The following is a 12,610-nucleotide window of genomic DNA, read 5'->3' as shown; positions in this document are numbered from 1 at the left end:
GGGTCTCATGTATCTCAGGCTAACCTCAAACTCACTATGTAGCTGAGACTGTCCTTGAACTCCTGATCCTCCTGTTTTTAACCTCCCACATTGCAGGACCACAGCATGTGCTACCACGCCTAGCTCACACAAAGATTTGTAAATTAATGTTTATAGTCACTTATTTTTTAACACTCAAAAACTACACAAATCCCCCCAAACTACCCAAATGTTCATCAACTGATGAATGGATAAACAAAATATCTCATATCCACGAAAAATTATGAATTTCAACATGTGGTAATATATTGTGTACCCTAATAAACTTTGCCTGAAGATCAGAAGACAGAACAAGCCACTAGATTAAATATAGATACCAGGCAGCGGTGGCACACACCTTTAATCCTAGCACTCAGGATGCAGAGTTCAAAGCCACCCTGGACTACATGAGATTGACTCAGTCTAGGAGAGGAAAACAGAGCCAGGCCGTGGTGGTACACACCTTTAATCCCAGTACTTGGGAAGCACACACACCTTTAATGGCTGGGCAGAGAAAGATAGATAAGGCATGAGGAGACAGGAACTAGAAGCTTTTTTTGGATGAGGAAGCTCATTCAGCTAGAGTCCTATTGGCTGAGGCTTTTCAGGCTGAGGAATCCTAGAGGTGAGACATGGCAGTGGCTTGTTCCTTTGTCTCTCTGATCTTTCAGCATTTACCCCAACATCAGGCTCCCGGGTTTTTTATTAAAAGACCTATTAGATTTCGTATTACATCAATGTAATTATAGCAAATAAAGGAAGCTCAAAAAAGAGTAGATAATCTTCACTATTCATGTCCATAAAATCCCTGAAATTGAAAACTAATCTACAGCAACAGAAAAGAGATCAACAATTGTCCTGAGTGGAGGAAGAGCTGGGAAACAGGTAAAAATCATGACAAAGGAATACAAAATAACTTTCTAGGATGGCTAATATGTTTATTACCTGATCATAATAGTTTCACAGATAAGTACATGTGTAAATACTTACCAGATTTCACCATTTAAATATGTACAGCTTACTGGATGTCAATTGTATCTCAAAGCTATAAAAATGAAAAAATAGACTCGCCGATGACTCGTTGCATTCCATTCTAAAGTACTTCTCCAAGAGATATGAAAACACATGTCTACATTCTAGAACAAGTAAAGCTGACCAACAGTCACAAAAAAAAAACATCAGTGGTTGCCTAGGGTCAGGGGAGGGATTAACTGCAAAATGACACCAGTGTAAATGTTCTATATGTTGATTGAAATGCTGATCATACAAGGGATCTGCTTTATCCCTTTCAAATCATCAAACTGTATGATTAGTTTATTTGAAGTATATCTCAATAAAGTTATTTTCATAAAATTGTAGGAGGTGTTGGATATCGCAACATAGAAATCTGGACAGAAAACTCTGACTACACAAAGTTTCTGGGTGGAAATTTTCCTCTGTATCAAAAATGAAATACGTTGTGCCCTGAAAACAGGTGATTTAAAAGGCGAGTAAAAATCACCTTTTGCTGAACACACAATTCTGGATCAAGCCAGTGCCACCTACGTACATTCCCTCTAATCCTTTCGCCTACCCTACAATGTAGATATTACTAGTCCTACTTAGATTAGGAAAAGCTTGGGCTCAGAGAAGAGCCACGACTTATCCAAGGTCTATCAAAGTAAGTAAGTAAGCCTTAGTCTCCACATATGACTGTCAATGATAAAAATACTTGTGAATTAGAGATGACTTCTATGCCATTAAAAATCCATAAAATTCATTTGCTTCCTAAACAATGACTTCCTTGAATACAGGTATCTGTATTAGGAGAAACCTAGCATGTAAATGCTTGATAAATATTTGGTATGTTTCTATTTCAATTCATAAGATTCATTGTAAAGTAACCATTAGCAGCACTACAAATCTCTTCCCTTATTAACATCTCTGATTGGAAGGAAGATTACATTATGAGGCCTGTGATCAAGATATTCAACAAGATAAGATATTCAACAATTGGGAAGTAATTATCATACACCAGAGTCTTATGAGGATATGGCAGAGTCTTATGAGACAGAGACTATGAGAAACTAAGTCTTAGCATTTTTCCTTGCCTCCTACTTCTGACAGCCAATATGGCCCATGAAAGATACTATACTAATTTAAATGTCCATGTCAAAAGATGTACAGATTTAAATGATCAATAGAACTTGTTCAATGGTTTTAAGACCTTCATTTAGTCCTAAATATTTGAAGATAGATATGATTTCTATCATTTGTATAATAAACACTAATCCTTGATGCAAGCACTAAGAAACCATTGTCAATTTCAACTAAGGCTGCAAGCTAAGGAATACAATTCCAAATGTTTACTGGGAACCCATTATGTATTCTTTAGGATAAAATTCAATCCTTACCTGCATCCACAAAGTATATATGGGTTAGCTATTTGTGAAAATATACATGTATATAAAACTGACATTCATTCATTATAGCTTACATGACTTGGTCTATATTGTATTCAAATGTATATAATCACTTATTTTAAATAATTCTATGATATTTTATTGTAGAAAGTTCTAAGTATTTTAATAAGTAAATAAATAACTGAATTTATAAGATAAAAGCTTGCCAAGCTCTCTCACAACAGTATCATGCTATTAAACTCCAGGCCTTTGCAATGACATTATATGGGTCACTTTTACAATGATGAAAATAGTTTAGCTTTTTATTTTGAAGCTTTTCCTGCAGCTCCCATGAGACCGCTCTGCTTTCTGATCCACAGAGAGAGCTCCCTGCAGCTTCAGTATGTAAGGAAAAGAAAGCAGACATCTCCTAAAGTTGTCCTCAGAACAGAAGACAAGGAAAAAGAGATGGGGATCATCTCCAAACCTCTTATATTCAGAGACCTAGAACTTCTCCAAAACAGGGAATTCATAGTTTGACAAGAACTAAAGTCATTTGCCAGTAGTAATGATGGAAGACAGCTCCATCTATAACGCTCTCTTAATGCAGGAAACAATGGTCCTATACAAACAATGAATATGAAGAGTCCTGAAATTTCTATGTAAAGGGGTCAATCAGTTGGACATCAATTTCACAGAGGATGGCGCCTCAGCAATTTTTAAAAATGGGACCTCTTGGGCTTATTAAAAATACAGGGACCAGGGCGGTACTTCCAGGAAAAAAAAAAAGAGACAGAGAGAAGAGAGAGAGAGAGAAAAAGAGAGAGAGAGAGAGAGTGAGTTCTAACATTCACTTTGCTTCTCTTTCTGACAAAAATACACAAAACGTCTCATATCTTGTAACCAAGAGTCTTCTAATCACAGCCTAGGCAGAATAAGCACCAGTTGTGAAAGTGTACAGAAACTCTCCTGTAGGGAAGAAGAAAAGCTAGCAGACATGAGGAAGTCGGGACAAAGGACAGAAACACCCAAAGGCTGGTAACCAGACAGTCATCTCTGGTGTGCTAGGAAGTTTGTCACTTGGTTTCCTGTAAATATCAGCTGGGACCTCTTATGCACTGCTGACAGAAAGAGAAGTTGAGAAAAGCACTTCAGAACCCATTAGACAGTTCTTCAAGTTGGACATAGGAGTATGCTATGACCAAATATTCTATTTCTAGAAAAGATAGCTAAAAGAAATACATCTATTTACTACAGACTTGTATATAATACTTATAGCAGCATTCTGCATAAATGCCCCAAACTAGAAGCAAGGTAGACATCCATCATTGGCATCATAAGCTGTGTACATTTCTACAGGAATATCATACAGCAATGAAAACAAACTACTTACTGCTCTTTGGGACAATATGGATAAACCTCTCTTTAAATGTCAGCAAAAGAGACTAGACACACACACACACACACACACACACAAACAGACCAGAAGCAGATTGTGGTCCCTATCAAGAAGCTGAAGGGAAAGGAATGAGTCTGTGGGAGGCTACTGGGCTAATCCAATAGATAATGCTTGATTTCTTAATATGCATGCTAGCTCCTTAGCTGTCTTCATTTATCAAAGTTCAACAAGCTGTATATTTATGACCTTTGAGCATTTCTCTGTATATTCAAAGTTTGCTTCAGAGGATAACACCACACACACACACACACACACACACACACACACACACACACACACCCGAAGTCCCTCTTTAAGTGAGATTCCAAATTCATTCATTTTACCATAAGAATTTGAAGAGTAGAAAGAACAGGCTACACTGTAGGACCTCACCATAAAATAAAATGGCACTGACAGCAGAAGGTCTCAAAACTAGAAATCACAATAATGAAAAAACCAGATATATGTGAGGAAATGGAAGCTCTTTAAAACATACGCATCCAGGGAAGTTTTCCATACAAATGTTTACTTCAGATAGCAAGAGGAATAGGTATTCTAAAGATAAAAGTCAAAAACTAGCTAGGTGACAGAAAGCTAATCATTGGTACTGCCCTTGGCTACCACCTCACTGGGGTTTTAAACACAGAGCGAGGTGGAGCTCTTAGTGGGAACGACAATTTCTTGCCCTATGTTCATTACCCCTGAACTTCCTTGATAGCCAGAGTACAAAATGCTTAAAAACTCACAGCACAAAGTGGAAAATACTTTCAAGTGACTTTAAAAGTAAGCAACATAAAAAGATGGGTTAGGTACACTACCTAATGATCACATTCAGTGCAAGATATCAATAGCACATTGCTAAGATGGGGCATCATTTGCAATATATCTAAACATCTGCAAGCCAGTCTCACTGTCATTCAGGTGAAAATGCTTCTGTGGAGAGTCTGGTTTCTGATGAGTACTACCAGCAAAGGAAGCTACCAGGTATCTATCACGAAGTGCAGTTGATAACTTTACTTATACTCATTAAATTATTGGAAGGAAAAAGCAATAGCACTATCCTCTTTATGACTTTGAAATGTATGCTGAGCTCTAAGTGTTGGAGAAGCAGGGAAAGCAGAAAAGAGACTGAAGGCTAGAATTAACTGGGTACCCACTGTGTGCTAAGTGTTCCCCACAGTTCACACTTCTGGAAAACAGGGACATTTTCACTTTGCAAATGAAAAAAATCAAAGTTCCAAAACTTTAGTAACTTTCCTATAATCACAAAAGCAATGACTATTAGAATAGGATCCCATGACACACTCTTGAATGCGTGCACATACACACATACACACGTGTGCACACACACACACAAACACATACACACATATACAATCACAAGCTGCTTCCTCTAGGGTTTTGGCCAACTTAAATATAATTAAACATACTTGTGTTAAGAGGTATATATTCATCCAGGCAATGGTGTCGCACACCTTTAATCCCAGAACACGGGAGGCAGAGGCAGGTGGATCTCTGTGAGTTTAAGGCCAGCCTGATCTACAGAGTGAGTTCCAGGATAGCCAAGGCTGTTACACAGAGAAATCCTGTCTCAAAAATAAAAATATATGTGTGTGTGTGTGTGTGTGTGTGTGTGTGTGTGTGTGTGTGTGTATTCATATCACAAAAAGAACAAGAAAGAATTAAAGACAGAACATGACTTGTCCTTCAAAAGTGTGAAATCTGGTAAGGAAAATACCTGCAAGTTAGGGAACATAAAAGAATACTTGTCTTTTGAGGGAGAAAAGTACTAAAACAACAGGGGAGCTGAAGAAACTTTGGCATTAGGGAAGGCCTCCTGGTGCAAGAGTGCAGCTGGATCTTGGGATGGTAAATGTCAGACAGGTCTGATGAAGGGATATGCTGGGATGAGGAAAGGCAGAGTGAAGGATGACCACTTGGATCCAAGTGACAGTGAAAAAAATCAGCATTACTGCTCCAAAAGAGTTGAAACAGCCCAAATGTCGGTCTGCTGATGAATGGATCAACAAAATGTGGTACAATAGTTCCTCCTTACCCAAGATTTTGTGTTCTGTGGTTTGTTATTCACCCTCAGTTACTATCACCTTCTCACAATGTCTTCCAGTATAGCACTGTGTGTGTGTGTGTGTGTGTGTGTGTGTGTGTGTGTGTGTGTATGTGTGTGCCCACGCGCGCGCTTAAGCACTTTTTATTTAGTAATGACCAAAGCATACGGCTAGTGGTGCTGGCAATTTGGATCTGCCAGTAAGAAGCCATGAAGTGCTTCCTTTAAGTGAAAAGGTGAACTTCTCAATAAGAAAAAAAAAAAAAAAGCTGTATACTATAGTTGCTAAAACAAATGGTAGAAAAGATAGTTTTGAAAAACGATAAGGAAAAAGACATCTGTGCTTATTTTGCTGCTGTCTAATCTCAAACTACAAAAGTTATGCTTAGTAACAATGGAAAATGTGTTAAATATCGGGATTCAGTACTCCACAGTTTCAGCATCCAGTAGGGGGTCCTGAAACATATGGTCTGCAGTTGAGCAAGAACTACTATATGCCTATGCAATCAAACACTACTTACCAACAAAAAGGTATGTAGTAATGATGATCTATCATAAACCTTGAAAACGTTTTGCTAAGTAAAAGAAGTCAGAATCAAAGGCCACATCATATAACATCCCATTTATAGGAATGCCAGAATAAGCAGGTCTACGGGGACAGGAAACAGATTAGTAAGTAGCTCCCAAAAGTTGGAAGGATTCAGAAGTACAAGCTTTATGGGAGATGAAAACGTTCTAAAATTGACAGTAGTGTTAGTTACCTAGTTCTGTGAATACATGAAAACCACTAACTGTTCACTTCAAAAGAAAACCATATGGAATATGAAACACAGTTCAGTAAAGCCATTTTAAAAAATGAGGAACAGCCAAGCAGTTGTGGTGTATGCCTTTAATCCCAGCACTTGGGAGACAGAGGCAGGTGGATCTCTGTAAGTTCAAGGTCAACCTGATCTAAAGAGCGAATTCCAGAACAGCTAGGATTATACAGAGAAACCCTGTCTCAAAAAAAAAAAAAAAAAAAAAAGTGAGGAACAAACAGGATATCACAATGCACAGCCAAAGAACTCACACTTACCAAGGACTTTAAATGCCTTAAGGGTCTACGATTATCTATGACACAATTCAAGATTTATGAGTGAAAATTTACTTAATGAAAATACAGTATGCATAGACTCTTCTCTAATAAAATTATTCACATATTTTGAGTACATTCCTAAAATATATGCCAAAATCACACAGAAGAGAGAGAACAGGAAAAAGATGCTGCAATCTGAGTTTGACTAAGACACAAGCTGTGACTACTGGGAAGTTGTTTTGCTTCGGTACTAAATGCCACAGATGGGTCTATCAGCATCATATTTATGCAAAACCATAAAATCATCTGTGTTAAATCTTCAAGCATTGTAACGTTCTAAACTTTCTGTTAAAATGGCAATGATAACTGACCTGTCACACTTCCAGACTAAACAGTGAATTTGTCTGTCATTTGATGTTGGATTCAATTTAAATGCTATAAGAACCTCCATTAATGTAAAGCTTCACCTACTGATGCTTACACATTTGATTGAATTCTAGTTCAGAATTATTAATATTCCAAAATGGCTCAGTGGCTAAGAGTAATGACTGTTCTTCCAGAGGACTGGGGCTCCAGTTCCATCAGATCCAATGCCTTCTTCAAGTACTGACTGCATATGGTGCACAGACATCCATGCAGAAAAAACATCCATATACATAAAATAAATATTTTAAAGGATTCCAAGAGTTTTAATGTACACAATAAGAGAATTAAAGAAGCAAACATAACACACAAAAGTAGTAAATATACATATCCAACACTAGGAACAGTGAAGCACTCAAAATTAAACCTGAAAATCATCCACAGAGGGAAAAGACAGAAGTCTCTATTAGGTTCTAGAATATTCAGAACAATATTTTAAGGGAATAAATTATTTAAAATAGAAAGCTCACTCTAAGAGAGCAGATAAGAAAGCAAGCTTTAACAGAGACAGTTTGAATACATCTATGAGACAAGCCAGTTCCCTCCCCTGAATCCTAGAGAAGAAAGAACCCTTCAGGCAATCCTGCCCTAATCCCTCCAGAGGCAGGCCTGAAAGAAACACCCCTTCCCCCTACCCCCTGCCCCTGACCCCCTTCCCCCAGGAGGTGGTAGTAAGAGGGTAGCAATACAAAAGAAGACCCTAGCTGGATAACCCACACACAAGCCAACTAGTGATCCCCTATCCATAAGAAACTAAAGGAGACATGTGATCTCTTTTTAAACTCTCTTCTCTGAAAAGGGGACTGGGAGGGGGGATCTGCCTCATAAGGTCTTTATAAAGTTCCAGAATAAAGGAAACTTATGTTCTATATCTAAAAAAAAAGAAAGAAAGGAAGACAACTTAGTTCTCTAATCAACAATAAAAGCAAAGAGAAAAAACAAACTTTAAAAAAAAGGTTTATCAATGACATCTAGAATGAGGTATCTGCTGTCAGCTGTAAGTAGAGTAAGACTCTCAGTTTTTTTATTATAAGCCAGGGTTTACACTAAAAGAAAAAAAAAAGCATGCCACAGGAATAAGCAGAGCTTATTTTCAACCATTAACTGCAGCATATCAAGAGAAATTTATCTAATATTCTTCAACTGTCTAGTCATTTGCAGAAGAATAATTATGATGAAAGCCAATTGGCAGGAAAGGTCTCACTATGAAGCACTGGCTGCCCTGGTATTCCCTATGTAGCCCAGGCTGCCCTTGAACTCCGGCAATTCTCCCACATCAGCCTCCCCCAAACACTGGGACTACAAGTGTGGCCACCAAGCTCGCCTTCACTTTGCTTTGCTTGATTGATTGATTGCTTGCTTGCTTGTGTTTGTTTGTCTGTCTGTCTATCTGTAGGTTTATCTGTTTGGCTTGGTTTTTGTTCAGTATAATCATTGAAGACCATGATCAACAGGATCTGAATGGTAGGTATATTGATGCACAGTAAGAACAGAAACTCAGGTTGCCACCGGGAGCTAAATCATAATTAAGAAAAGTCCTGGAGAGAGGCTGAGGATACAGTTCAGTGGTAAACAGTTTGTTTCACATGAGCAAGACCCTGGTCTTGAGGAAGAGGAGGAGGAAGAAATTTAGAGAAGAAATTTCTTATATAATCATTCAACAATTATCATGGGACTGGAAATATGATCTATCATCTATAATCAAGAACAGAATAAGAAGCTGGCCAGCACTTGAAACTAGTAAAGTAGACCTAAGCGAAGGAAACAAGAACAGACATCGTAGGAGGTAACAGCAGTTTTCAAAATCTGATTCCAAATAGCAAAAGTGAATACTAATTTACCAAAAGGAAAAAAATATATACACAGGTAAAAATAATTCTTAAATATATACAAAATACCCAGGACATTTTCTATTTCTGAAGACTTTCATCAATATATTTACCTTTCTAAATGATTAAGAACATTTGTATTACTATGTTCATATATGCATATGAAGTTGATTCCAGCAAGGTCCTGAGGTCTACAAGTTAGAAGAGTAAGAACAGTCCTGCTCCAGCTTCCCTCCCTCTCCAGGCATGGGACTGAAGACCTTTGTGTCTGATACATTGTAGTCTCGTCAGACACATATATAGCAACAACATAACCACTTGTCTTAAGCTATTCTATAGAGCCTTCGAGATGGTCTGAAACTTAAATGAGAGTAGACTCAATTTAATTTTTAAAAAAAGAAACTCTCAGGCAATATAAAGCTCACATTGCAAGACTAATATAAACAATATTTTCTGAGCACAAATCTGTGTTTGTGAATTTTTTTTCTATACAGTAAATAGCACATAATATTCATACTCTACAATAAACTTAAAAATTAATCACTAGCTACCCTTAAATCTTATCTATCCTAACTGAGCAAAGTTGGAAAGGAATTTTAAAAGGATGTGATTCAATTCAAACCATTAGCTGTTCTGCTTCTCCTCCTCCAGGCAATGTTCTTTAAATTAGATATGTTATTTGATTTCAGTTCTCAAATTCATAAGCCCAAACCTAACCTAATTCACAACATAATTGTGATGCATGCAAAAGTACTCTCTTCAAGTGGGAGAGTAAATCTGAACACCAACGACAATTGAAACATGACATTTCAGAAACAGTTCATGTTTGCCCCACAGGCAAAAAGCAGCAATTTGACAGAAAGACTGAGACATACCTGAGCAGATAAACAGCCCTGTCAATATCACTGAGGTCTTCATCAACAGTCAATCTTTCTATTTCTTCTGGTGTCTGTCAAGTACAATATGCAAATTAGACATACAAACATTGGTCATTCTTGCCTCCCAAAGACCCTCGAAGACCCTATTGGTGAAAAAGTTTCACAATTATAGCAATGACAACTAATCCAGAGTCTGATGATTCTTCTACATTCTAGCAAACACAAAGGTCTCCAGTTCAGTGCTGAGAGTGGGGACTGGTTTTACTCTAACTTAATAGGCTGCAGGACCTCACTGGAATCAACTTCATACGCATATATAACACATGTGGATATATATACATATATCCACATATTTTTATCTCCAACAGAATAATACTCTACAGCATTTTTCCACACCAGGAAATGCTTTAAAGCGGGGTTGGACTGAAGACTGCTGAATGGAATTGAAAAGGACAAGCTTTGGAGCTTGGGTTGGGAACTGAATAAACATAGACTGAAAGGCAAAGGTTCAAGAGAGCTATTGAGAGAATGGCCAGATGAGTAGGGAAGGGGTCCTTAAACTAGGTTTGCTATCTGTGAGGATGAGGGTTGGTGACTCAGAAGGCTGAGAAGATGACTCTGTGGGGTGGGGGAGCTATTGGGAGTGGGGGTGGGGGGACAAACAGAAGGTTGACTCCTTCAAGGGAGTTGGGAAGCAGGGTCCCACCTACAATCCTGGAGATGCTGGGAGGAAAAGGATGCATGGTGACTCTGGATGGGAGCAAAGGACTGAGAGAGGCTTTGAAACCCTAAACTAGGACGACTCTAGGAAGGGTGCCTGTCTTTGGGAGGTGAAGGGAAGCCATGCTGCCCTGGGCACAGGGAGACCCAAGCTTGATCTTATGCAGAGGTGGGGGGAGGACCATGAATGGATGGGACCTGGGATATCCGGGTGAGAGATGGAGGTAGGGCTGTGTGAACCCGAGGGTGGGCCAGCGACCAGAACCTGGGAACACGAACCCAGAGAGAAGCCGGCTGCGGATGAGGGGCACACGGAGGCTGGCCACAAGAACAGCGGCTTGGCCGTTCGCGGGGGAGGCCGGCGCCGGGTGGGGCGCAGGGCTGGCCGCAGTCGAGGGGCCAAGTCGGGGGACGGGGCTGATTCCAGTCAGGGGACAGTACTGATTTCAATTCTGAGACAGGACTGGCCGCAGTCAAGGGACCCAGCTAATTCCAGTCAGAGGAAGGGGCTAGCCTCAGTCAGGAGACAGGGCTAGCTCCAGTCAGGGTAAGGGGCTGGCTCCAGTCAGGGTAAGGGGCTAGCTTCAGTCAAGGGGCCGGACTGGTTCCAGTCAGGGGACGGGGACAGGCCGACCCTGGGCTGCGGCGGAGAGTGAGGCTCTGTAGCGGCTGCGGTGACACGGCGACTGGCGCTGGAGCGCCGAGGGACCGTCGGACGCCGCCGGGTCGGGCGGGCAGCCCTGAGGGGAGCGTCCCTCGGCCCTGCGCACCTTGAGGCTCCGGCGGACCGGCCTCTCGATGATGGTGAGTTCCTGCAGGTCCTCCATGTAGCCGAACAGGCTGTTCTGCCCGAAATCCATCGCGACGCCGGCGGCGGGCGGCGGCGGATGCATGGACCGCCGAGGGGCTCCCTCGCCGGCCGGCCCGAGCGGCCCCGGGATGCCGGACGCGCGCAGCCCCGCGCCGCCCACCAGAAGGACTCTCCGGTCCCGCTCTCGGCCGCGGGCAAGCGGAGCGAAAGGCCGCGGGCGGCGAGAGATCGAGCGCGGCGGGAGCCGGAGCGCAGCGCGCCGAGGGGGCGGGGTGGGTGGAGGGGGCGGGGCGCACGGAGGGGGCGGGGCCAGGGCCGGGAGCCGCCTCAGCGGCCGCCTCGGCCCCGCCCCCGCCCGGGGGCAGCTCGCGCCGTAGGACGCAACTGCCTCGCAACGACGCGCCCCCCATCGGGCTCCCTCGGCCCTCGCCCCGCCCCCAAGGCGAGCAACCCGCCTCTCGGCGCGTGCGCAGAGCTCTCCGCGTGTTCCCCACACCCTCTCCCGGCGGCCAGGAGGCGGGCTAGAGGCGGGGAATGGGCGCGGGCAGGCTGAGCCAATGAGAGTGAAGCGGGGGAGAGGACGGTGGGCTGGGCTGCACCTGTGAGAGTAACTCACCGGTTATTTGGTGACTGCTCTGCCCAGCTAGCCCGCTGCTAACGCAGACAAACCCTGCTAGCTTAGCTCAGGGCCTAGGGGACACTTGAGTGGCCAAATCGGACAATTAGTGCGCAGTGTGTGCCTGAGGGTAGGAGACCGGTGTATGGGAATACAATCCTGCAGCGCGGACGTGGGGGGAAGGGAAATGTCCCAAACGGCCTCCTAGAAGAGAGACATAAACTGAATCCTGAAAAGTCAGTAAGACTTTAACTAAGAGAGGCTAGAGTTGGGCCCCTTAGAATGAAACTTGGACATGTTCAGGTTGAGACGAGTGCAGCTCTTCTTAGGTACCGGGAGCTAGTGCTTGGCATGGT

The 12,610-nt window shown here is 41.9% G+C and overlaps 1 protein-coding gene across 3 annotated transcripts in view; it reads right to left on the bottom strand.

Annotated features, from left to right (window-relative positions):
* Positions 1-11,901, bottom strand: part of Ppp4r4 (protein phosphatase 4 regulatory subunit 4) — a 90,115-nt gene extending 78,214 nt beyond the window's left edge. The window contains exons 1-2 of one of the 3 annotated variants that reach the window (XM_037210796.1): positions 11,598-11,901; positions 10,105-10,178 (exon numbers count right to left, since the gene is read on the bottom strand). In XM_037210796.1, coding sequence (XP_037066691.1) covers positions 10,105-10,178; positions 11,598-11,720 — 197 coding nt within the window. In that variant the 5' untranslated portion in view covers positions 11,721-11,901. Of the gene's footprint in view, positions 1-10,104; positions 10,181-11,597 lie in introns of those variants that run through there. The other 2 variants (XM_028888305.2, XM_028888306.2) reach the window with 2 other exon arrangements.
* Positions 11,902-12,610: the final 709 nt, after the last annotated feature.

This window comes from Peromyscus leucopus, chromosome 14 (genome assembly GCF_004664715.2).
Source record: "Peromyscus leucopus breed LL Stock chromosome 14, UCI_PerLeu_2.1, whole genome shotgun sequence".
Lineage (NCBI taxonomy): Eukaryota > Metazoa > Chordata > Mammalia > Rodentia > Cricetidae > Peromyscus > Peromyscus leucopus.
The sequence above is the reverse complement of the archived record's forward strand: the minus strand, read 5'-3'. Positions and strand labels throughout refer to the sequence as shown.